This window comes from Eretmochelys imbricata, chromosome 18, assembly GCF_965152235.1.
Source record: "Eretmochelys imbricata isolate rEreImb1 chromosome 18, rEreImb1.hap1, whole genome shotgun sequence".
NCBI lineage: Eukaryota > Metazoa > Chordata > Testudines > Cheloniidae > Eretmochelys > Eretmochelys imbricata.
Window position 1 is genome coordinate 9,753,421 of NC_135589.1, and position 24,831 is coordinate 9,778,251.

Consider the following 24,831-nt stretch of genomic DNA (forward strand, 5'->3'; position numbering starts at 1 on the left):
ATGTTAAACACACTTGATTTCTGGTTAACCATGCCTCTTTCCTCTCTTATCCACCCTCAAAGGGGCACCACCTTCACATGAAGCTTTCTACCTGCTTTTAATTAGGGTTCACCTCTTGCTCAGTGCCCAGTGATTACTGGCGGTATGTGTACTGTTTATTTTTCCTGCTAGCACACTCTTGTCTTTAGCTAGAGCTTGCTCATATTACCATTGACTTTTTATGGCAGAAAATGATTTAAAAAACTATAAATCTGAGCATCAAAACATTCACTTCAACTTAAAAGCCACTTGATTCCACCAGTTGGCCTCCTTGTTTTTTTACAGTCATTCACACTATCAGAGCAGTTCCTTTATTGTTCTCCATATACATTTTGCTGCCTTTTTACATGGTTCACAGCCTAAAGGCAGCTAGAAAGATGGATCCAGAGAGGATGCACGGGCAGTGGGGCCAGATCCTCTGCTGGTATAAATCAGCACTGTTCTATTAAAGTGAAAAATATTGAGAACTGGGTGTCTGAATCTCCTATGCAGCTTTGAAAATCTCAGCCTAAAAGTGTTAACTCAACATTCATTGTATAATGCTGAGTTAAAGGAGAGAGATATTGGAAAAGTTCTATGTAGATATAGTTACAGGAAGTCACTTTTTGTAAAGACAGATGACTTCAGGAACTGTACTAAAAAGTCAAAGGTATTAAGGAATATTTATCTGTAGTTTTCTTATTGCACCTTAAAGACGTTCCTACGTATTCTAATGAAACCACAACTAAAATAATATATAAAATTCTGTTTACCTTGGCCTCCATTTTTTTTATTGATGATGGCACACGTTCCTTTTCTAAGCCTATTTTCTGAGCTATTTTCTCAGATAGGTCTTTCTTTAGCACTATAAGTGGCTCAGGAACCTTCTCTTTAACAGCTAAGGGAACAAGAAAACCCCACACACAGAGTTGTTACGTTGTCACATGTAAGATGTAATGGGTTTACTAAAAGCACACTGTTTTAATAATAGATCTCAAAATTTCCTGAAGAAATTTTCCTGTAAAAATATAATACAAAACGGGTAACACATGGAATGTATTTCTCATAAAATCAGGAACAGAACCCACAATAAATCTAGTAATCAGACAATGTACTCAAGGTTTGAAATCTAGGGATTGCACTGGAAATTACTATTCTAATCCTGGAAGTTTATGGGGGTTATACCTATCTTCAATATTTTCCTGAAGATGTATAAATTGTGGACAGAGAATGGGCTACTTCTATACTGGGAGCTAGGGGTGTGATTCCCAGCTCGCATAGACATACTCACACAGGCTCTGATCTAGCTAGTGAACCACATATGACAGTGTTGCCGGGTACCACAGCCAGCAGTGGCACAAGCTAGCAGTGTTAAGTGTGTACCCAGGGGGTTCAGGCACATTTGTACTCAGCGTGGGCTAGCCATGCTGCTACACTACTATTTTTAGCGGGTTAGCTCGATGAAAGCCAATGTGAGTATGTCAACACGAGCTGGGAATCCCTTTGCCCAGCTTCAGATATAGGCATACCTGGAGCGAGAATAATTAAAAAAGTTAAATTAAAACAGGAAAGGAACCTTACTGCAAAAACACATGTAATTTACTGTATTAATACTTCTCACAGAGCCAAGTTCGTTGCTGGTATAAGCAGGCATAACTATTGACTTAAGTGGCGTTGTGCCTGCTTATATCAGGAGTAGATGTGGCCCATGATATTTCGATGTCTAGTCAGAACTCTGCTCAGTATCTGAATCTTAGAATATAGTAAACAGAGCTGAAAGGGTTGTTCTTGCGGATTCATTTTGCTAACCTCTGAGCAGAATAGAGCCCCTTCATACGTATATACCCGTACACACTGTCTTTGACTGTCTTTGAATGATACACGGTATGCACCTATTATCATTTAACTGTGGGCCTGGTTTTGCAGAAGTGTAAATCCATTCAACTCTATCGAGTCACACTGGTGAAAGCAAGAGCAGGGTTTGGCCCTGTAAGGGCAATGGCTGCGCAGTGTAGGGTAGTTGGCTTTCCTAGCTTTAAATGTTCTACTGGTTCAGGCCCCACTCATGCAAAGACTGACACGCATGCTTAACTTTAAGCATCTCAGTGAGGGCTGGCCAACCTGAGCCTGAGAAGGAGCCAGAATTTACCAATGTACATGGCCAAAGAGCCACAGTAATAGGTCAGCAGCCTCCCCGTCTGCTCCCCCCATCCCACCCCTAGTGCCTCCTGCCCGCCGGTAGCCCCGCCAATCAGCGCTTCCCTCTCCCTCCCCATGCCTCCCGCCCACCATAATCAGTTGTTTCACAGCATGAAAGAGGCTCCGAGGGGGGGGGGAGGCTCTGGGGAAGGGGTGGAGTGGGGGTCAGGACCTGGGGAAGAGCCAGGGGTTGAGCAGTGAGCACCACTGACACATTGGAAAGTTGGCGTCTTTAGCTCCTGCCCCGGAGTCGGCACCTATGCAAGGAGCCGCATATTAACTTCTGAAGAGCCGCACGAGGCTCCGGAGCCACAGGCTGGCCACCCTGATCTAAGTATTCCTATTTTCTTGCATGGGACTACTCATGTGCTCAATATTAAGCACGTGGGTAAGTCTTAGAAGGACTGGGGCCCTAGTCATGATATACTATGAAAATTTAGCAATCCCAACATCACAAATTTGATTTCTTTCACTGTTGTACAAGAGCCCAGTATCCCTTTCAATTATATTCACTCTACACAATTACCGAGAAATGTTCTAGCAGAAGAACTGTGTCCTGGACTTACTTAAAGACTGAGTCTTTTCCAGCGTCTTGATTCTGTCTCGGAGCTCAGTCAGTGCATCTTTTTGGCGCTGAATTATCTCCTCATGTCTGAGACCTTTACACTTAGCTCCTAGGTCAGCCAAGTCCAAATTCTGCTTCTGAAATCAGAAACCCATCCAAACCATCCTTGATTATATTACAAATTACTGTGCTCTGCACAAACGAGCACCATGTAACTCTTGAATAACTGCCATATCATAACCATATCATAATCAACGTAAACACATACATGCAGGTGCTTGGGCCCTAAAATTCTGCAGCTTTCCTTAAAACTATTACCCCACTTGCAGTATTTGTGATTCTGATCTCACCAGCTAGAAGTCATATGCTAGTCATCTTAGGTGTTTTGAGAATCAAATTCTGGTTGGTGTGAGAAAAGTAGCTCTCTCCATTGGTTTTAGAGATAAGGAATTAAAACAGGAGTAGTCAGCTGGCTAGCAGTGCCTATGTAACACACTGGAGAATATATGTTATAGGTCCCCCGCTGCATCAATCCACAAAGGACAGGAGTTGTCCTAGCTGCAAAGCTTTGGCTCTTCAGTTCAAGCTGTTGCAGCTCATGCTTTTTAGCTCTGGAGGTCTCTGGTTCAGTCTCTGCTGTGTCAGCCAAGATGGCGGCCGACGCACCTCGATGCTGCTTATTCGGCATTGGTCTCAACGTATAAACTGAATGTAAAGTCAGCTTTTTCAACCCCTTTCAACAGAGAGGTTTAAATTAAGGCACTGCTCTCTTCAATTATTTCCATCCCTGCCTTCTCAAGAAACTGCATCTCACATTGATGTGTTTGTTGTTTCCAAAGCAATTCACTGTGTACGCGACATCTGAAGGTGAGCTTATAAATTATGCCCCATTTGTTTTTTAAAAATATATATAAATTATGCATTTCAGTATTCCACCACTGTCCAGTGACTGGCTTTATGATTAATATACATAGATATCTATGTAAGCATGTTCATTCAAACTGCATCCAGCTAATGATAAATGGACGACACTATCTAGGGTCTCAACGCCTATTTTCATTGTATTGTTTAAAATCACCTCATTTATAAGATAAAAAACATACAGCTGCAAACTTCCCCACCTTACGTGTATGGAAGAAGTGGCTGGTGATAATTCTCAGTGCAACACCCAGCCACGATTCACCACTTTGGCTGTATAAATCAAGTCAGTTGGTCTTGCATTTTGCCTGTCATTATTACAGAGGATTTTCATAAAGTCATTAATTAAAAAACCTCTTTCTGCCATTACATCCTTTTTGAATCTGTTTGTATTTTTGACAGTAATATATACAGCATTTCAATACAAAGCAGGAAACCTGCACATTTTCCCCTTTTCTTATTCACAAAAACATCCTATACTGTACATTAGACCCTATCTGCCTAGGAAAGAATAGGAATGGGCTGTGGGAGAGCTAGAGTATGGTATCTTTTTTCAAGCTGCTTTACACAATCTAATTGGCAATTAAAACAATACTTAGCACTTTCCACATTTCACATTTGTAAAACGGCTGTACAAACATTAGCTAAGTAATCATCACAAAATGTAAGAACTGTTATCCTGAGTTTGCAGAAGGGGAAATGAGAAAGATTAAGGCCGAAATATTTCAAAAGTTGCTAGTGATTTTGATGAAGTGGGTTTTACCCCACGAAAGCTTATGCCCAAACAAATTTGTTCGTCTCTAAGGTGCCACAGGGACCCCTCGTTTTTGCTGATACAGACTAACACGGCTACCACTCTGAAACTAGTGATTTTGAGTACTTCAGTTTTTGAGTATCTGACCGGGGACACCTTGGGCCTGGACTTTCCCAAGTACAGAGCATTGACAGAAACCACTGGTGCTCAGCAACCCTGGAAATCAGGCCACTTTTGAGAATTTCAGAGTAAGCGATTTGCCCAGGGCCAGCATGTCAGTGGCAGAATTGGCAGAACTGGGTAGAAATCTCAAATTTCTGACTCTCAGTCCTGGGCTTAGCCCATTAGAGAATGCTGGTTGTCTAACAGTGAATGTACTTCTATGACAAAGCCAAGTAAACAAACTCTTGTTCAAGAACTTTAAAGCTACTTTACTTTAAAATATTTTATCATTTTCTTCTTACTACTGTTATGGTCAATAAAGCCATCCATCATAAATCCCACTTCTACATCAATATCGCATTTATTGGTATTGTGGTAGCACCCAAAGGCCCCAATCAAATTCAGCATCTTTTTGTGTTACAAATTGTACAAACACATAGAAAGAAACAATCCTTGTCCTGAAAAATGTGTACTCTAATTTAGGACAAGATGCAGCAAAAGAGGTTAAAGAACAGAAGAGGCAGGGGTGGGGGAAGTGAAGGAACGACAAGGGTTGCAATAGTCAGATTATACAATGGCCTAGGATAGTTAGGTGCACAACCTGATGGTGCATAACATACATAGCACACAGCTACACAGTAAAACCATTACCACTACAAAAATATATACCAGGAAAGCCTGCTGGAAAGCACTAGACTCATCAAGGCAGTGAGTAACCAATTTTTTCCATTGCTCTGGTCTGAGACTAAAGATGTTGCTCCCTGGCCCAATCCACCTAAAGGCAGGAAGTAAATACAACCCTCCACCTAGGGTGACCAGACAAAAAGTGTGAAAAATCAGGACAGGGGGTGGGGAGTAATAGGAGCCTATATAAGAAAAAGACCCCAAAATCAGGACTGTCCCTATGAAATCGGGACATCTGGTCACCCTACCTCCACCTCCTTCCCTCACAGCTGCCTACAGCACCAAATCTAGCAGTGAAAATTTCAAATATATGCCAGAAAGCAATGGATCCAGCAGCCTGATTCTCATCTCACCACTGTACAGGTTTACACCACTGTAACTCCACTGACTTCAACTGGTGTACTCTGATGTAAGTGTACTTGGTGTAAGTGAGATCAGAATCAGGAGCAGTGTCTGATTAAAGAGCAGCCCTTAGTGAAACAAACATCTCAGATCAAAAGGAAAATGGAAAATGTTATGAAATATTGTGGATCCTTTCTCTCTCTTCCTTTTGATCTCTGGATATCGCTTCTCATAGGTTGTTGACAAGGCCTTGCCCATTCAGTTTGATTCTGTTACTGCATCAAGGACATATTGCTCTAGGTTTTCTTTATTTAACAATTGTTTATTCTTTATTATTCAGTTTAGTCTATTGCATCCTCAGTTTTTTGGCTTGTTTTGATTTGGACTTGCCTTTTTGGTTTTGGGGACTTCATCCTTTGTGGTGTTACTGGCCTGCACATCTGTTTGCGGTAGCTTTTCAAACTCACTCTCCTTTTCTTTTGCTGCATTCTTCAGCTTTTTCAGTTTTTCTTTCGCATGCCTATGTCAAGAGTAGAAAATATTGCTGAAGAGGATGATGGGTGAAGGTGAATAATCAGTTTGCTGAAAACAGCAACTATTAAAGCATACAAATGCACAGACAGGAATAGATAACTAGCTGTGATTAAACTCCAACTCAATTTGCAATGGCTCTTCCAAATCCCTGTAGAAGATTGTTTGAGATTTCTGCAGAGGAAAGTAAAAATTTACATTTTAAAATGTTTCCAAGGGAAGTAGTTATCTAAATGAAATACTGATTTGACTTATGAAGTCAGTGGGTTTTTTTTGCTGGGCTGGGTAGCTCAGCCTCTACTATTCTTTATGTTGAGGTGGCTTATACCTTAATTCTTCAGATGAAGTTCTCAGGTCTTTATCCTTCTTGTCCACAAGGTCTGACATCTCAAATAGCTTCTCTCTAAGCACATTCAGTTCACTCTCTTGGCTTCTAACAAGAATTAGGTTCTGCTCCAGTTCCATCTTTTGTTTCTCACTGAGTTCTCCTGCATGGAGAGAGGTTTCAGTGGTTATTGGCTACCTTGGTGCCTGATGCTGCCAGATGCTAGGTGCCTTCAATTCTACTAGGATCAGGGCCTTGGAGAATGCCTCTCTTCCCCAGGCAATATCATGATGGCTGAGACCAATGAAGGTGCTTTTTCCGACAGTCCATAGCTGTGTACACCCAAGGACCTCCGCTGTAGAACTCACTCACTCTGGCAGTCCATTAGAGCTTGAGTTTACTGCCCCTCAGAACTCAGAGCAAGGCACAACTTTTCACTTCAGCAGTTGTGTCTATATCATTGCTAGTGCAGTTTATCTTCTGGGTTGGAAAGGACTGGGATGAGACAGGCTGTATTGTTTCTTGTGGACAATTTAAATGAATATCCTGTTTGTAACGTAGATACATGCACCCATATTCCATGGCTACCAGCACACCAAATAAATCAGATACACACATTTCTAGTTTTAAAACTATTCTTTCAGACTCTGTTCCACAATATTCCTTCCTTCCTATGCAGAGGACAATATTTAAGCCCCTAAAGGATAAAGCATTTCAGAATTCTGGCCAAAGTTTTCATTAGTGTCTAGTGATTTTGGATGTCCAACTTGAGACCTCTTAAAGGGGCGTGACTTTCAGAAGATGGACGCCCAGCACTTTCTGAAAACCAGGCCCCCTCAAGGTGTCGCAAGTTGGGCATCCAAAAATAGAGGCATCCGAAATCACTAGCTACTTTTGAAAATCTTAGTCTCTTTTTGCTAAGTCCAAAGTGGAATCTACCCAGCCAAAGAGAACAGACAATTTTGCTTTTGCCTAAACCTCAATGAAAATGTTCCAGTGAGAAAGTAATATTCATTTTCACTATCTTGTGTCTCCTTCCATTAACACCTATTCTCTAAATATGTTTTGGGGGAAGTCATGGCAGTACTGTAAATCACATGATACATTTCACAAACCTATCATATCCGACATTCTGGCTTTGGCTTCTGAGAGGTCTTTCTTTAATCCCAAAATGATAGCCTGTTTGGACAGGATTTCCTTCCGAGCAGCTGCTAATTCTCCTCTGAAATTCATGAGACAGATAATTGCAAAACCCAATTTCATTTGAAAGATTAATATTACTTAACATGTACATGTCATGTAGGGTAAGATCATATAAGTAATACACACACCTTATTTTAAAAATACGATTTTAAATCCCCTAAACCCAGGCATGTAGCGTTAGGTATTACTGTCTCTTTCACTGCTTAATTCAAGGCAACATGCCTAGATGTTGCAGATAAAATGACACGATATTTTGCATCAGAACCACTCCAATCAAGATGGAACACTATATAGCATAGTCTCAGCTGGATGCAGTTCCCCAGTGAAGATAAGAGCAGCTGTGGATCAGTGTAGAACTCTGAGAGCCATCACTTGGCCTAAGGGCAGTCCATTGGCCATCCATACTCAAATCCACAAAAGCAATGAATGTAGTAGTCAAGGCAATGTCAGAATTACATGCTCTATGATTTTGTAGCTTAATATACTTTAAGTCCCCAGAAGTGATCCTGAGTGGAAGAAAAACCACAAAAATAAGATGATATAAAGACTGGCTCCCTTCTCACATACAAATCATTTACATTTATATGGGCCTCTATGCACATTTATTAGATGTTCTGGACCTGATTCTCATTTACACTAAGGGTATGTCTACACAGCAAAGAAAAGCCCATGGCTGGCCCATGCCAGCCAACTTGGGCTCACGGGGCTGTTTGATTGCTGTGTAGATTTCCAGGCCTGGGCTGGAGCCTGGGCTCTAGGATCCTGCGGGATGGGAGAGTCCCGTGCTCAGGCTCCAGCCCGAGTCCAGAAGTCTACATGACAATGAAACAGCCCAGCAGCCTGAACCCCGTGAGTCCAAGTCAGGTGGCACGGGCCAGCCATGGGTTTTTCTTTGCTGTGTAGACATACCCTTAGGGACCTGAAAGCGTGAATAACTTCCATTTACACCCATGGGAAGGCTCCTTTATATAGCCAGAGTGATATAAAGGGGGCTTCATCTAAATGAGAATCAGGCCTTTGATCTTTTTAAAAGTCTGTTACTGATTACTAGTTTTCCTTAAACACTTTTATATGACGATCAAAATCAGAGAATAGTTGTCAGCTGCTTACATCAGAAGAACATGGGCCTCTTCATTGTCAGAAAGCTCTTGTGAAATAGACGATGTTGACTGCTGAGGCTCTTTCTGAAATACTAAAGAAAAAAATAAAACTGACTACCTAGAATTAACTAAAAGTTACTAGTTTATTCTCAAAACCTATGGATACTTGAGGTCTGTTTGCTTTTCTGGTGCAACCTTAGTTTAATAGAGGGCTTTTGAGAGATTGTTGAATAGATTTCCCATCAACAAATTAATTACATTATTTGATTAGGGTCTTTCTTTTTGTAAGTCTGTCTGTTCAAATCCAGACATTAATGTCTTTGTATTAATAGGCAGCAAGCCAGTACAAGGAAATATTTGTCTTAGCAACCCTGGCACATTATACAGAAAATGTTAGATTTGGTCCTTCATCCTGTCAGTCACTTAGGCCCCAATTCAGGAAAGCTTTTAAACATGTACTTAAATCCATCCCTATTCAGGTGCACTTAAGACATGCTTAACTCTTAAGCATTAACTTAATTTACCTACTTTCTATTTTTTCCCGTAGAGCTAAATTTTCCTCCTCTATATTCTTCTGATGCTGTGTGGCCTCCAGCAGTCTGTCTTCTAAAGCCACAATTGTCTCTGAATGTTGCTTGATTTGTTCTTTATATTCCCTTATTTCTTTCTGAATTTTCTGCTTCAGTAACTCATTCTCATCCTGAATGAGTGTTAGATGTTTGTCTTGCATCAACAGGTGCTCTTGCAACATGGCCTAGGAAACATTTGTTAAGACTCTGAGAAGTGTTTAACTTTAAACATTTTTTAAAAGGGATAATGAGCTTAATCCTCAGGCTAGTAGATACTGTGGAAATTTTTCAAAGCTCTGCTCCAAACTTTTCTTCCATATCATAAAAGGAGTGTAGGAACAACCTGTGTTTCATGAACAGTAGCAAGACCTGAGAACCGTTCCCAGGCCCAGCCCAAATTTGTTAGTCTGTAAGGTGCCACAAGGACTCCTTGGTTTTTTTTTGCTGATACAGACTAACATGGCTACCACTCTGAAACCTTTGACTGATTATGTAACTGACCCTGCTTGAGCCTGGGACCTACAGAGCTAGAAGCATGAACTACTACTACAATATCCACAAGCTTCTCATGTAGGTTACAGTTACATAGGAGGTGACCCCTCAAATGAAGAGCTTTGCAGGGGGCTCTGGATGTGCTTGAACCAGCCTGGCTCATCAAGGTGCAATGAAGAAATTGCATTCAACCAAAAATGTGTATAATGCAAAACATAGTAAATATATTCTCCTTTCTACTGTAGTTACCTCTCTCTTTCTAGCCTCTTCTAAGCTGTCCACTGCTTCTATCAGTTTGGCATTTACACTTTCTTCTTCTTTCATTTTAAGTTCAATTACCTAAATCAGAAAATAAGCAGTAGATGAGAAAAAAGAACTAGAATATTTCCTTTTATTCCTAATAGAGTTGAAATCTATCTGAATCCCACTCAACCCATTACAGACATGGAATCTCTGGGAAAATTCATCATGTGTAAGTAGGCACACGCCCCGTGAAGTCAATGGTGACGTGCCCACTTACACCAATCGTGAATTTGGCTCATAGTCATAAACATGATTTTCATTTTTTATTTAAGCACCAGGAATTTGCAGTAAATCTAAGAAATAAGTGTATATAGTAATTATTTTTTAAAATTGTGAATATTAAATATTTCAACTGGAGAAACTCAAAATTATGTACTTTGCATTCTACTACAAAGATTAAAAAAAAATGTCAGAGGTCACTAGCTATTACTGTACCAGAGTTAATTCCAATTGGTGCCAAATATATCCTTTTGAATAGGGACAAAGAAAATATATATAGGCCTGGGAACACCAACAGGGAAAAGAGAACTTGGCTGCACATCATTGTTGCTGCAAAGAAATACAACTGCAGGTGCATTGATCTGACTATAAATAAAGTGGTGCAGATCCTCGTCTGCTTTACTTACTGGCTGCTTCCCTTGCTTCTAGGTCTTTAATAATTTCAGAGCCCTATGGATGATTGGCACATACCCAAAAAGGTTATTCCAAAGCATGTGTGTTTGGTGTGTGCATACACATGTTGGATGTATAGCTAACACGTTGATCTCCTGTTGAAGTTTTGCCTGAAATTGAAACTCTTGATGGAACAAAATCCAATGGGCTCCAAGGTTGGAGTGGATTTTGAAAATGGGAATGTAGGATGTTCTATTTCATCTCTTTGGTTTTCTAAATACCTCAGTCAAATGTCTCCATTGATTTTCCAAATGTTGGACCTTTTTCTTTTCTTCCTCCACAGATTCCTTTAATTTGTCTTTTTCTTGGGCAACAGCACTGTCCAGAATCTGAGAAAACATATCAAATTATCATCACCCAAGTGCCGACGGTTTGTGTCATAAATATAAAGGGAAGGCCAGGAGGGATTTTAAAGGTGTTTACCCTTCCCTTTATATTTATGACAGTTTGTGTAACAAATAAAGAAATATTATTTAGAGGAAGGACATTGTTGAGACGGAAAAGGCAGAGAGCAACTAATATGAGTCATTCAGAGTAGCAGCTGTTTTAGTCTGTATTCGCAAAAAGGAAAGGAGTACTTGTGGCACCTTAGAGACTAACCAATTTATTTGAACATAAGCTTTTGTGAGCTACAGCTCACTTCATCGGATGCATCCGATGAAGTGAGCTGTAGCTCACGAAAGCTTATGCTCAAATAAATTGGTTAGTCTCTAAGGTGCCACAATTACTCCTTTTCTTAATATGAGTCAGGGTTTTGAAGGGAGGATGGATTATGAAGGAAGGTTAGCTGGACTTGGCACAATTTTAAAAAGAAGAGTGAAGAATGCTTCACCAGAGATACTGCAGAGATCACAAAACTAAAAGAGGAAGTGAATGGTCTGCTGATCAACTGATTAATTTGAAAACCAGAAGTCTCGGAAGGATGTTCAAGAGGAGACTCATGAATAATTCAGGCAAATTTGTAATACACAGTGTCATTTGAAATATGGCTACTAGCAAGAAATTAAGTCAAGTTGGAGAGAACTGTGATTTTTTTTTTTAAAAAATAAGTGTCCCCCCCACTCACCCCAGATCTTGTGAAGATCTGTATTTCCCTGAATTTAAAGGAAGTCAGTGAAGACTAGTAAAGAGACAGCCCCAAATCTGACCTAACAGGGATATTTTTCTTCCCAAACATATATGCTGATATAATTTCAATTGTGGAGAGCTGTTTCCACAACAGAGGCTACAGCAGTTTTATAGAGATACATTTGTGCCATCATCCCTTCGTTCACAAACAGCCCTATAATATGCATTCCACCCGTGTGGCCATGTGAGGGGGGGAGGAAAAGGTGAGATGCAAATTCCAGCTTCAGCCTCCCGGGGAGTTATTCTAGACAATATCACTACTGAATACATTATAGTACTTCTATAAAGCATCTTTCATACAAAATTATCAAAGCATTTCACAAACATACTGTGAGGTAAATTAATCTATTATTATCCCATTTGAAATATGAGTCATCCGATACACAGAATGGTTTACATTTTTTTGCCCAGGCTCCAATGAGGAGTCAGCTGTGGAGCTGTGAACAGAAGGGCTCCTGATTCTCAATTTGTTGCTCTAAACCATGGATAACAAAGTGTCTCGTGGCCCGCCAGGGGCTTACCCTGAACAAGCAGCAAACCAAGTTTGGGAACCCCTGCTCTAAACCTTAGACAACAATGCGTTTAACAGAGACATTATTGTTCTCTACTGGCCCCTACTTATATTCATTTAATATCTGTGCAATAACTGCAAGTCTTGATATCTCTCCTCACTTTAACAGAAACATACAGATATGGGCCCAAAGCAAAGCACCAGATCTGGGGTAAAAGCCTGGCTCCATTGAAGACAATGGCAAAACTCCCATTGACTTCAAAGCTGCCAGGATTTCACCCCTGGACATTTTAGAAGTTTGGATCTGGATCTGAATTTTGGGGCTAGAGTTTATCTTCTTTATACATGCAAAACACAACAATGTATTTGAATATATTGTTTGTGCATAAAAGAAACATACTGTATTTTTAAAAATAAACTGCTTTACTATACCTTTTTATTTTCTTCCTCTTTTTCTAAAAGTATTAGTTTTATCTTGTCCTGTAATTCTTTCTCATGTTCCACTTTTAGTTCATTCAGCTTCTCGTGTAGCACAGAATTCTGGGATTCCTGTAATTTGTCTAATTGGGCCTACAGAGAAATGTTAGAAAACAAAGATATTAAGGAACTGGCCCTTTAAGCATAAGAAGAAGGACATTCACTAACATTTTAACAAAAACTGTTCAGAAAAGAATGATGTTTAAATGACATTTGTAATTAGTGACTTCTGAAAAAAGAATTCATCTATAAAGCTGGCATTGGACATAGAACGTTTCCATAACACTGCATTGCAGGCATATCCTACACTTCACATCTCTGCTCACTCTGGATTAATCAATCAAAGTCTCTAAACCAGATCGCTAATAGTTATCACCATATTTTCTTTTAATACAAATCCAGTCAAAGTGTCTTATGACTTTTTTTTTTTTTTTACCTGCAATGTTTGAATTCTGCCCATAGTTTCATGATTATTCTCCAGCAGACTCTTCATGTATGAGGCCATTCCTTGGCAAGAAATGAAAATTAAAATGACAGGGGTTTATATAATCTCTTTTTTATTACCTGGGGATTTTCTCACTTCTGGTCATTTACCAAAGGAATGTGATGATGCATGGAAAGGCCTAGCCAAGGGTGCCGTTTGTTTTGCTTTCTAAATCAAGAGCTTCAAGGTTGGCCTTTTTAATCCTAGATTTCACTGTCCTCACTATAGGTTCTATCCTCCCTTTTACAATGCTGAGGAGACCAAACAGATGTAAGAGAGTCAGAAAATGGCCTCCATGGAATCATTCAATGCCACGGTGTAGCTACTACTAGCCCCCTCTTTACCAAATACGTGTGCACAATCCACGCTCTGAGAAGGGAAGGGCCTGAGAGAAATCAAGGAACAGAGGCTCTACATGGCATGTTCATCTCACAGATACATAAAACAAATGTGGGAAACAGCTTCAGGAGTTGATACTACTTGGAGCAGCATAACTTTTTGCCCTCCTCCTTCTCTCTCCCCCCTCCATGGCCTTTGCGAGCCGTTACAATAACTGTGAGATTGGGAGTGGTTGTATGGCAATAGAATTAGTATTGCTACTAACGCAGGGAAGAACCTGGAATCACACTCTGGTGGGGACACTATATGGAATGGGCTGAGACCCACGGGATCTTCTTTAAATCTACTGTTCAGGATTTTCTGACTTATGTGTGAATTTGAGGCCACCTGCTTTGCCCTTTCCATGCTGTCCTTCAGTCCTGAGGAGAAGATGCAGTTCATGCTTTGGTGCTCAGAAGTAGTGGGTTAATGAGCATAAATTCTTTCCTTCTGCTGTTTTCACACAGGAAAGGAACACACTGCCTATTCATTTATTTATGTAGTAACTAGTCTGTGATCAAGAGGGCACAACTACCAGCTATTTCACACTTCAATGGAGAAGCATATTGTCACTGGATAAGAATCACTTGCTCATACTGGAGAGGCAGCACTGGCTAGTAACAAGAGAGCCAAGAACTCCTGGGTTCTTGTCCCAGTTCCACCAGTGACTCTCTTAAACCTCTCTGTGCTTCAGTGTCCTCATGTGCAACATGGCGCTAATAATTAGCTACTTCATATGTGTGTTGTGAGGAGTGTCATGTTTGTCAAGTGCTAAGTATCGTTACTGATATATAGATCCCAAAAATGCAGAGTAGATGTCGTTTTGGATGTGTTATTCAAGATACAGACAATTTATCCCTGTCATCATTTGCTAATTGGGTGAGGAAAACATATGCATACAACGCCCATGTGGTCTATAACATGCTACAGGGTATGTTTTAAGCTAAGAAAACTATAGCTATTTGAAGAGATCATGCAAAATAATCAAAGAAATCAATGGGCCAATACCTGCAACATAGCCACAATAAAATGTCCCCCTGAACTGAGGTTCATTTTAAGAACAGCCTGAAACTAGTACTTTCCCCTGAAAGGATGATCACAAAATGATGGTGTTGCTTAATGACGCTACCATTGTTGCTGTATTTCAACTTATTTCTGCTTTGGGGATTCCTTCAAAAGAGGAGGAATCAACTTTCCCTTCGGTAAATGTCATTCTTAGGCCTTTTTGGCACTAAGTTTAAAACCATGCTAACCACAACAGCGTTTAAACAGTCCTAGCATGGTTTCCCTAAACAGTGTGGGTTCTCTTGCCATCCTCTTGCCTTCCTGCACCCTTTTAATTCAAATTGTATGAGTAGATACACAATTTACAGCTCTGTAGGCAAGCACCATGTGAGAGAAAAGTTAATTTCTCCTCTTCTCAGTGCAAGGAATCACCTCTGGATCAGATTACATAATGTGAGTTGCATGACATGATGTATTGTTCTGCATCAAGACATAAAAAGCTATTTGTTTTTCCACTCACGAAGTTAACTTATTTTCAGTAAATCAGAATAGAAACGGCTCTGTTTCACAATACAGATTAAAGTGGAAGGGAAAGACAGGACAATCTGTTACCTTGCACCACTGAGTTAAGATAAGGGCTCTGGCACTAAAACAGCTAGCAGTGCTAAATTCACCGCCAAGAGCCTTTTCTTTTATTACAAAAGGAAAAGAACCACCAAGATAGAATAACTGGCATGGAGGGAGATATGAAACTGCATAAGAGCCAAAATATAAATAGTATATTTAGAGGGGCAAAGATCAAAATATGGTTTAGGTGATATCAACTGATTTTGGTATCAGTTTGGCCATAAATATAGGGATACAATAAGACAGATGGACAGAAATTGCTTCAGGATCTGATTCTTTTAATGCCATAGGATGAATAATGACCATAGCAGAAATCAGCTGATTTGATAATACCCAAGCACGTGCTAAACTCAAGAGATGCAGAGGGAGCCAAGCTGCAAACTTAAAACAAAACTTTCACAGTTTGGGAATGTCAGGAGCTGGAGTTTTGGTTTGAGCCATGATAAAGATAGTGACCAGCCATGCAATTTCCACACAGCTTGGACCCAGATCCAAACTTCCCCAAATTTGGGGATGTTCAGGGCTGGGGTTTTGGTTTGGAACTGTCTCTACTAAGAGGATCTAAGAAACTGGAAGCCCATACTTATTAGTATTTTAAAGAGGAATTAATAATGATTGAAATGTTACTTTTGTCACAGACATGACTTGCAGGACAATAACTGCCTTTTAGGTTTCTCTTGTAAAAATGATCTTTATTACCCTGAATCACCTACTATTGAGCAAGACTTCTCCATGAATTTTTACACATTTGACTCTATATAAGTCCAGGGGAATGGAGTGTGGGTTTTAAGATACATTGCAACTATTAGTTAAATATTTTATTGTAAAATTAAGGATATTTAATAGATTGTTCTCGGTTTCCCTAAATAAACAACTTTAAAATATTGTATCCTGTGACTTTCTTCTTTTTTGCTAAATACTAAAATTATCATTTCTGTCTTTTTTGCCATGACTCATCCTATATTTTTGCCATAACCACCATTGGCCTTAACGATGATTTACAATGCTGCAGGTCTACAAACTTGTTCAAAATAATGACGGCTGGTATTCTCACAGGAGAATAAGGAAGCTAGGCACCCAACTACCATTGAATTTCAATAGGAGATGAGCACCTAGCTCCATTAAGCTCTTCTGAAAATCCCAGCTACAAATACTAAAAGGAGAGCTGGCAAGTCTAGTATCAGAACTATCTGTTGTGGTTTTGCTCACAACGTGTTCCTCATTGTTTTGCTTGTCTATTCAGTTCCTCTGAGGAAGTATGGTATTGAAATGCACAAGAATCTTGCTTTCTGCTGCTCTTTAGATGTCCCCAGGTGACTCTATCTTCTAAGACACTGTAGTTGCTAAACCCAGCCTTAGTTACTGTGAAATACTGGATCTAAGATTAATACGTGATAGTATTTTAAGCTGCATTTTGAACTCTCATGCTTAGTATATGGAAAAAGGTATAAAAAAGGTAAGAAAAAGAAAACCATGAACCTTTGTCAGAACAAGACACGTCAATCCCCACATCATGAAGGAGCTGCTCCATTGCTTCTACCCATGAGAGTAAACTGCTTAGAATTTCAACTACTGGTGTGTGGATCCACAAGACAGAGGGGTCAATGCACAGATCTTGAAGGTTACAAATCTCTCTTTTCAAGCTACTGCTGCAATAGGAGGTATTTAAGAAAGCCTGAAAGACAATTAATAACAAACAATCCAAACCTTGTGATTATGGGTCATTTGTGTCTTAACACAACAGTTAATACAATAAACTCTTTACAACAAAATACATTCTATTATCACTACAACAATCATGTTCTGTTTTAAAGATGCCTATTTATGTATTGCAACAACTTTCAGGAAAGTGGTTTTTGTAGGATGTAATGCAACTTTGTCCACTCCATCAGATACTGCATGTGTACTGCAGGTGCCACAAGGACTCCTTTTCTTTTTGCATGTGTACTGTGATGCATAGCAGGCCCTATCCTGCAACAGCCATTTCCATTGTTGTCTGGACTCAACTGGGTTTCAACCAACATTTCAGACAACTTTTGACACTTCTGTGACGGGGAATAGTTAGTGCTCCACAGTAAAACATATTTGTATCTCTGGTACTATTACCCCTAGCAATTTTTAGGGACCTCAGCCACAAACCTGTTTTGAGGTAGGCTATCTTTACACACACACACACACACACACACACACACACACAGATACTGTTTAAAATGTAAAGTCAATCAAGCACACATTCAGCAATAGGATCGAGAATAACTATAGTTATTTCAAGACAATCTGAAAAAGCAAAATTATGTGATTTTCCACTCCCATACACTAGAAAAATTATCCAGGCCAAACCAAGACTATACTGTATCCTCCAGAGTCTTGCATCTAGCACTGAAAGTCACTGGGAACTCGGTGCCCAGCTTCCTTGAGTTCCTTTGAAAATCCTAGTCTGCAACTTTTTCCCATCATCTTTGCTCCAGTTTCAATAAACACATTTTGCTCAGCAGTCTGCATGGCCAAAAAATGGGGTTTTCACATTAACAGTAAAGTTTGTTCAGATCAAATGGACAATGGATCATATTCTTCATACCCCGGTGATGCACTGAAGAGCCTAACTTGGAAGATTAAAAATAATTAAAAAAAAGAACTGCATCTTTTTTTAGAGTTGCATGTAACATTTATATTCACAGTGAATTCACATGCAATTGGCCAACCAGAGGTCTAACTTGCATTTGTACCTGCAATTACCGTGATTTTGTTGTGTGCAGTTCTAAAGATCTGGGGCTCCCAGGCTCCCAGCAGCTTGGCAGCCTGTCTGGCAGCCAGGAAGCCCAGGGAACCCCAGCTCCTTGGCAGCCCACCAGGTGAGATGAGAAGGAGCCAGGAGCCTGGAAGTCCTGGGAGTTCCAACTCTGCAGCAGCCCACCACGCAGGCTGCCAAGGAGGCAGGGAGGCTAGGAGCATGGGGAGTCCCAGCAGGCAAGCTGCTGAGGAACAGGGGAGATGGGCAGGTAGGCGAGCTGGCAGGAAACAGGGTAAGTTTCCACTGGAATCCTGTTTGGTTTCCTTTGACAGGTTCGCTGAAATCAACATGCTCCAGTGGAAAATTTTGCTTTCGACTAATTGGCATTTTGTGATGGGAAACCGTTTCATCCAAATGTTTCTCTCCAGCTGTAACAACCACAAAGCATTGCTACTGATTTGTAGAGAAGGAGCACATCTCTTCAGTACCATATGCAGCAGATCTTTTCTCTGGTTAAACATCTAGATTAAGTCACTATTTAGGACAATCATGTGCAATATATCTGAATTATCTTCTAATTCACTTTCAGTATACAAAAAGCACTTAAACAAGTGACCTGGAATTCATCCAATGATTTCTTCAACATCTCAACACTTTCAGATACTTCCTTCTCTTCAGAGTCCTTGGAACTCATTTCCTCCGGTAATAACTTCTCCTCTTCATGATTCTGCAGATTTTCATTAGTGATCTGTCTTATCTTTTCCATTAACTGATAAAAGGGTATGAAGGCAGAAGAAGAAATAAATGCACAAAAAAAATGGAAGACATTCCCATTTTCACTTGAAAAGAATGGCTTAGTAAATGTAAACTTTCATTTTTCACAACAATTCTTATTTCAGTGTAAAATAATTGACTAAAATAGTTTGGTGCTTTACTCATCACTAAGGCCCAGTTCCTCAAAAGTATTTAGGTGCCTAATTCCCATTGACTTCTGGCTAAATACCTAAATAAAGTATCCTAAATAACTTTAAGGATCTAGGCCCAAATTGATTTTTATGAGTTGGCTTAAGGAATATTCCACCATCAAGAGGCCAATTTTCAAAAACAGCTTCTCAAAGCACATGTACATTTTGTGCTCTGAACTAATTTTCACCGCCATACGAAAGAATGTGTGTGCCAGCACACACACTCACACACACACTCAGGATTGCTGCATGCAAATGGAGTAGTTTTAAAGTAGTTAACTGCCAAATTTGTATGCTGCTCAGTATTGACTTCAATGGATGCTTAAATTTAAATACGTTCTTAAGTGCTTTGCTGAATTAGGGCCAGAGCACTCAGCACCTTGCAGGACCAAGGTGTCTCTAATGTGCAACCCAATTTGTCTCCATTTTGTAGAACTTCCATGCAGTAAGTGTCAGCAGCAGATCCTGCAGACTGAAATGATAGAGAAAATGAGCCTTTCCCCAAGTCATGGGCAAACTTTCGGAGTCCTGGAAATCTAGGATGCAAACTATAATTTGGTGCAAAATTTTACCCATCCTGAAATGTGTTTTCCTATTAAAGCATACTTGCTCAACCCCAGATTTGGAGGGGGAAATTATCACATTTCTTCTTAAATACAACAACATTAGATATTGTTGATTTTTCAAGTGAAACCAGTACATCATTATATCTTAAACTACACCTTATTCAAGTGTTTAACTTAGATGGTCTCCTGAACCTAGATGAAGAAAGTGGTAGAGAGGCAGAAAGCCAACTCCTGGAGCAGTAAAACATTTGAATGTAACATTTTTCTTAAAGATGAGCTCCCTCCTTTCTTAATTGGTATTCCAGTGAAATAAAACTCAGATATAGCACCAGATTCATTTACCTGGACTGTACAATTTATCCATATAGTATTCAACTTGCCTCTCTCCCCACCAAAATTCTCCATTAAGGTACCTTAGCTCTGTACTCATGAGCATCTTTTGGACCAGCGTCATATGTCACCTTGGGGGGAGGGATAGTTCAGTGGTTTGAGCATTGACCTTCTAAACCCAACGTTGTGAGTTCGATCCTTGAGGGGGTCATTTAGTGATCTGGGGCAAAAATTGGGGATTGGTCCTGCTTTGAGCAGGGGGTTGGACTAGATGACCTCCTGATGTCCCTTCTAACTCTGATATTCTAGGATAAGGTGTCTGTATGGAAAGAATCCCAGATGGGATGAGTACAGAGAATTACAAAATTACCTTTGTTTGTCAATTGGTAAAATGAGTCTGGAATGAGGTCCAACAAGATAAATATGTGTAAACAAACAAAATCAAAAAGATCTGTTCCCTCAGTATCAGAAGCTCCCAAAATGTAAAAGCACCAAGAAGTTGTGTTTGCTGTCACCTGAACTAACCTGTTGATCTGTTACAGTCTCTGGAATTTCCGCTTCTTGTGAATAGAAGATTTCAATCATTTGCCTTTTGAAACACTCCAGCTAAAGCAGAGATTGATAAAGTAAACAAAATTACTAACAGCTAGAGTCAACAGAAACTCCATTTGGCTAGTCTGCACTAGTCCTGAAAAATCAATTAGGAGGGCACACCAGTTTAATAATTATGTTGTTCTATGAAAATTTTCAATAATTATAGAGGGCACGAGTAGTAATTTTGAATTAATTTTGAAGGTATTCTGCCCATGATCATTGACCTTGGCGCCTAGTGACCACACTTGCCCTTGCCTTAGGCTATAAATTCAGCTCACAATCAATTTTCTGTCGGAATAGTCCACAACAAACACTACTACTAAACTGTACGTTTACACCACTTTGATAGAATAGCCCTGTAGTTAATAATATTACTCATGTTGTCTACTAAGTTAAAGGGTATAATCAACAGTGAGACACCAGGGGGATTGTTAAACCATTATCAGTGAATTAAAAGTGGTTCTTGAAAAGTGAATGCCATCTTCTGTAAGTACTGCATGTTGGAAGGAACGTGAAGAAAGTATGCACAAAAATAGAAACATAAATACATTTAAAAATCCAGAATAAGGATCCCTATAATAATTCCTAAGCAAAGACAGCAAACAAAATACAAAACAGAATAAGAAAGAATTTAGCTACATAAGTAGTAACCACACAAGCAAAAGGATTCACTGAGGAACTACACTGGAAAGCTGATGTCCAAATCTGCTCCCATTAGAGTCAATACAAGTTTTGACATTTATTTTACTGTGAGCAGGATTGAGCCCACAGTAACAGATGTGGTAAAGGTCAAGTGCTAGATGGGGCTCTTTGTAGCCTCTTGTTAACATTACAGCCCCAATCTGTAGGGAAGGTTGAACTGAATTCTCTGCCTCTGATTGAGTCACCTCTTTGGATACTGCTAACGCACCTCTGTCAGAGATGATTTACCTGTGAAACTCATAAAAATGTTTCCGGAGAGCAAAGGCACCAGATTGCATCACACGTCAGATATTTAAACAATTGTCCAAAGATATCTCTACAAGGTCTTAACTCCCGGCCCTGCTAGCATTTCAAATTACACAAACTAGACAGATTGCTAGACTAGAACAGGTTGCTAGGTTTTATGTTCTGGGTACGATTTTTTAAAGTAAAATTCCCATTGCCAGCACTGAAGACTGTTGAAAATGCCACCCACTGTGTATTTTTCAGAAACGAATTATAAACATTTCCAATGAAGTGAGCTTAACATAACTTTGTTTGCTAGGTGGTATTTGTCTCTTCCCTTGGCTGTAACAAAACATTATCCAGTCTTTCATCTAACGCATCTACAAACACACGCACTCCTGGGACAAGGAGTTTGTAATCTGTGACAATTGTGTGGGTTCCTGTTAGACACTGGCAGGACTTCCCAGTGAAGTAGCTGTTACTAGGGGCCTGATATTTACCCTTTGCTCCATTAGTCACAAAACTAATGGATAATTAGCATACACCTGTTCAAAAAGTTAATGCTATAGCAGAGCTTCTCTGACCAACGTCAACAGGATTTCTTTGCCGAGAACCTTGCTAACAACACTGGGTTATAGGCCACTGAGGAAGATGGGATGTGAGATGATGGCATAGTTTTATAACGCTGTTCTGTTATGATTGTCAGACCAAAAAATATATCCCTGTCCATACCAGACAGGAAACTTTTCTGAATCCTGCTAGCAACCATCGTGTTTAAAGATGGTGGTAGCTGGCTCCGTTCTGTAAGGAGAGGGCCCTAAACTAGGAAATTAAACATTTAAAGGATTTGTAATTGCACCAGAGCAGATACTTAAACAGAAGTATTTTACAAAGGGCTTTGTTCTTCCTTGAAGTAAGTCAGGCAGCAGCTGTGGATGATTTGTGGGTGATGGAGAGGACAACAGAAAATAGAAGGAGCGTATGGTGCCTATGCATCATATAAACACTAGCCATCTGTAAATGAGATATGGAAACACACCTTGTAGTATAACCCAGCCATGACCTACACAATTTGGAATTAATACCAATGTAGCAACCACAGAGTTCTGTGCTCCAGGTTTATATTTCCTCTGCGGTACTCTAGCTTTCAATAGCTTTTATGGCTGTTACAAATCATTTTTTCCTAGAGAAACGCTCCTATTGTTAGCTATAATGCAGAGTACAGAGTAATGTTTCTTTTCAGCAACCCCTACCTGAGCTTTTGCCTGTTCCAAGTCAGCTTTAATGAGGCCTTCTCTGCGCCCCATCTCTTGTAACTGCAGACATTTCCTTTCACACTCTTTTTTCAGTTCCTCTTCAGCCTGAAACAATGAAAGCACCTGAATATCAAAGTGATACCGTATAATAATGCCATAAGCAGATCTATCACTATTTCCTACAGAAATCTTATTAGAACAGTAGAGTCCACATATAACTTTGGGTCATGCGATGTCACTTTTTATTTTTTAATTTGCAGTGCTGGGTACTTAAGCTGTTTAACATCCTAGCTATAGGTCATTGGTAGCTCATCAGTCATATAGTTCTAGCCACGCTGCCCATGGTTTTAAATTAAGTCACTGGTACTGAGATTTTTGGGTCTCCTCTTGCACAAGATAAAAGAGTTACTGAATGTGCTTCATTCTACAGCCAATCTACAAAGAAAGGATTCCTGTAGGCTCCCTGACTTATGAGCAATATATAGACAACTCCTTGGATTCTCGACAGTACCAGTATACCTGATAAATCTAAAAAGGACATATATAATTCTCCATGCATGTGTCATGTACCAGCTGGGTGGGTGGGTGGGTGGGTGTGCGCAAGCGCATGTCTTTCCTCTGAATGTAATCAGACCTATTCAAGTACCAGCCAGTTTGCGATGATCATACCCTCTAGTGGCTGGCCAGCAAATATGTTTAGTGCTCTAATACTATGGCCAATTAACAGAAAATGTCATTCTTTAGGTCGGGTGGCAGACACCTGTTTTCTAAGCGCTAACGGCTGTGCATGTGGTTTAAGCAGATAATCTTGGAACAAAGTACAGTTACAATTAACATCCACCGAATTTAAGGTAACAAAGTTGGAAACCACTGCTAGACACAAGAATTCTATCACATTCATGGAAAGTAAGAATTCTTTATTGCAGAGCAAGTAGTGAGATCAAAGAAATAAACATCTAGGCAATAGCCCTATAAACACATTAATGGGCCTTTCAAGGGGGCAGGATTATACTCAGGAACATCAGAATGGGTCTCTGCTTATCTGACTCCACAAGTTGCAGCCTGAGTTGCACAATAGTCTTGCTTTGGAAAAGGAGAGCATTATCAAGAGTTGTAGAAGAAAGAAAACTGAGATGATACTGGGGGACTACACCAAAACACCACCGAAGAAATAGCGAGGAAGAGTAAAGGTGATAAGAGCAATTTTAGAATCCTTTGTAATGGAGAATATCACATTGAAGAAATACCATAAAAACATCTTAATTTTATTTTCATTCTAAGACACTAAGAAAAATAAAAAAGCTATTTCAAGAAAAAAAACGGCTGCAAGCAGAGTCCCTGTACATGTGCTGCAGAGGCTAGCCCAAATCCTGAGCTGGCCTCTGCTGACACATTAGAACCAAAAGCAGGAACAGTGCTACAGCATGGCTGGGCAAAGCGGCAAAGAATTTCCTTGGGGGGCATCCACCCTTGTATGTGTGCTGGGATGAGTCCTAATCAGCGGGTCTCCACAAAGGAATGTGAAAGGGGGAAAGTGGGCATGTCACTCACAAATAAACAAGAAGCTGCACAGCCCAAAGTCAGCACAGGAACTGTGCTATGGTACTTACCACCACAGTGGAGTCAGGGAATCCATTCCCAATCTCAAAACTGTGTTAGCCTGGAGTTTCACTTTCCTTTTATTCAGAATTATAATTTCCTTTTCAGGACTGTACCTCATGAGAGAGAAGCTAGCAGGCAGAATGGAAATTTACCTTTGTTTTTTCTGCAAGCCTACTTGTTATGATTTCTTGTTCGGTGCGGTTCTTCTGCATTTCTCCCTGCAGCCCCTTCACTTGCAGCTCCAGCTCTCCAATGCGCTGTAAAAATCCCAATAAAATGGAATCAGCCACACAAAATAGTAAATCACCCAATTTAATGAGATTATATTTCAATAAACCTCCTAGTTTCATTACATTAACTTCAAGACCTTTTTTGTTTTATTAAACAATCTGAGTAATTCAGTTATTGCATAT

General features: G+C 39.9%; 1 protein-coding gene across 9 annotated transcripts in view; it reads right to left on the minus strand.

Annotated features, from left to right (window-relative positions):
• The window catches only part of FHAD1 (forkhead associated phosphopeptide binding domain 1), a 60,743-nt gene that overhangs the window by 12,605 nt on the left and 23,307 nt on the right, over positions 1–24,831 (minus strand). For 5 of the 9 annotated variants that reach the window (XM_077837113.1, XM_077837114.1, XM_077837112.1 and 2 more), the window contains 17 exons: positions 24,571–24,675; positions 22,814–22,921; positions 20,565–20,645; positions 18,795–18,947; positions 16,927–17,122; positions 13,390–13,460; positions 12,909–13,046; positions 11,059–11,166; positions 10,112–10,201; positions 9,330–9,555; positions 8,812–8,893; positions 7,614–7,720; positions 6,502–6,661; positions 6,264–6,347; positions 6,033–6,162; positions 2,784–2,919; positions 792–916 (listed from right to left, as the gene is read on the minus strand). In XM_077837113.1, the coding sequence (XP_077693239.1) occupies positions 792–916; positions 2,784–2,919; positions 6,033–6,162; positions 6,264–6,347; positions 6,502–6,661; positions 7,614–7,720; positions 8,812–8,893; positions 9,330–9,555; positions 10,112–10,201; positions 11,059–11,166; positions 12,909–13,046; positions 13,390–13,460; positions 16,927–17,122; positions 18,795–18,947; positions 20,565–20,645; positions 22,814–22,921; positions 24,571–24,675 (2,100 nt within the window). The remainder of the gene's footprint in view (positions 1–791; positions 917–2,783; positions 2,920–6,032; positions 6,163–6,263; positions 6,348–6,501; positions 6,662–7,613; positions 7,721–8,811; positions 8,894–9,329; positions 9,556–10,111; positions 10,202–11,058; positions 11,167–12,908; positions 13,047–13,389; positions 13,461–16,926; positions 17,123–18,794; positions 18,948–20,564; positions 20,646–22,813; positions 22,922–24,570; positions 24,676–24,831) is intronic. The other 4 variants (XM_077837120.1, XM_077837121.1, XM_077837116.1 and 1 more) reach the window with 3 other exon arrangements.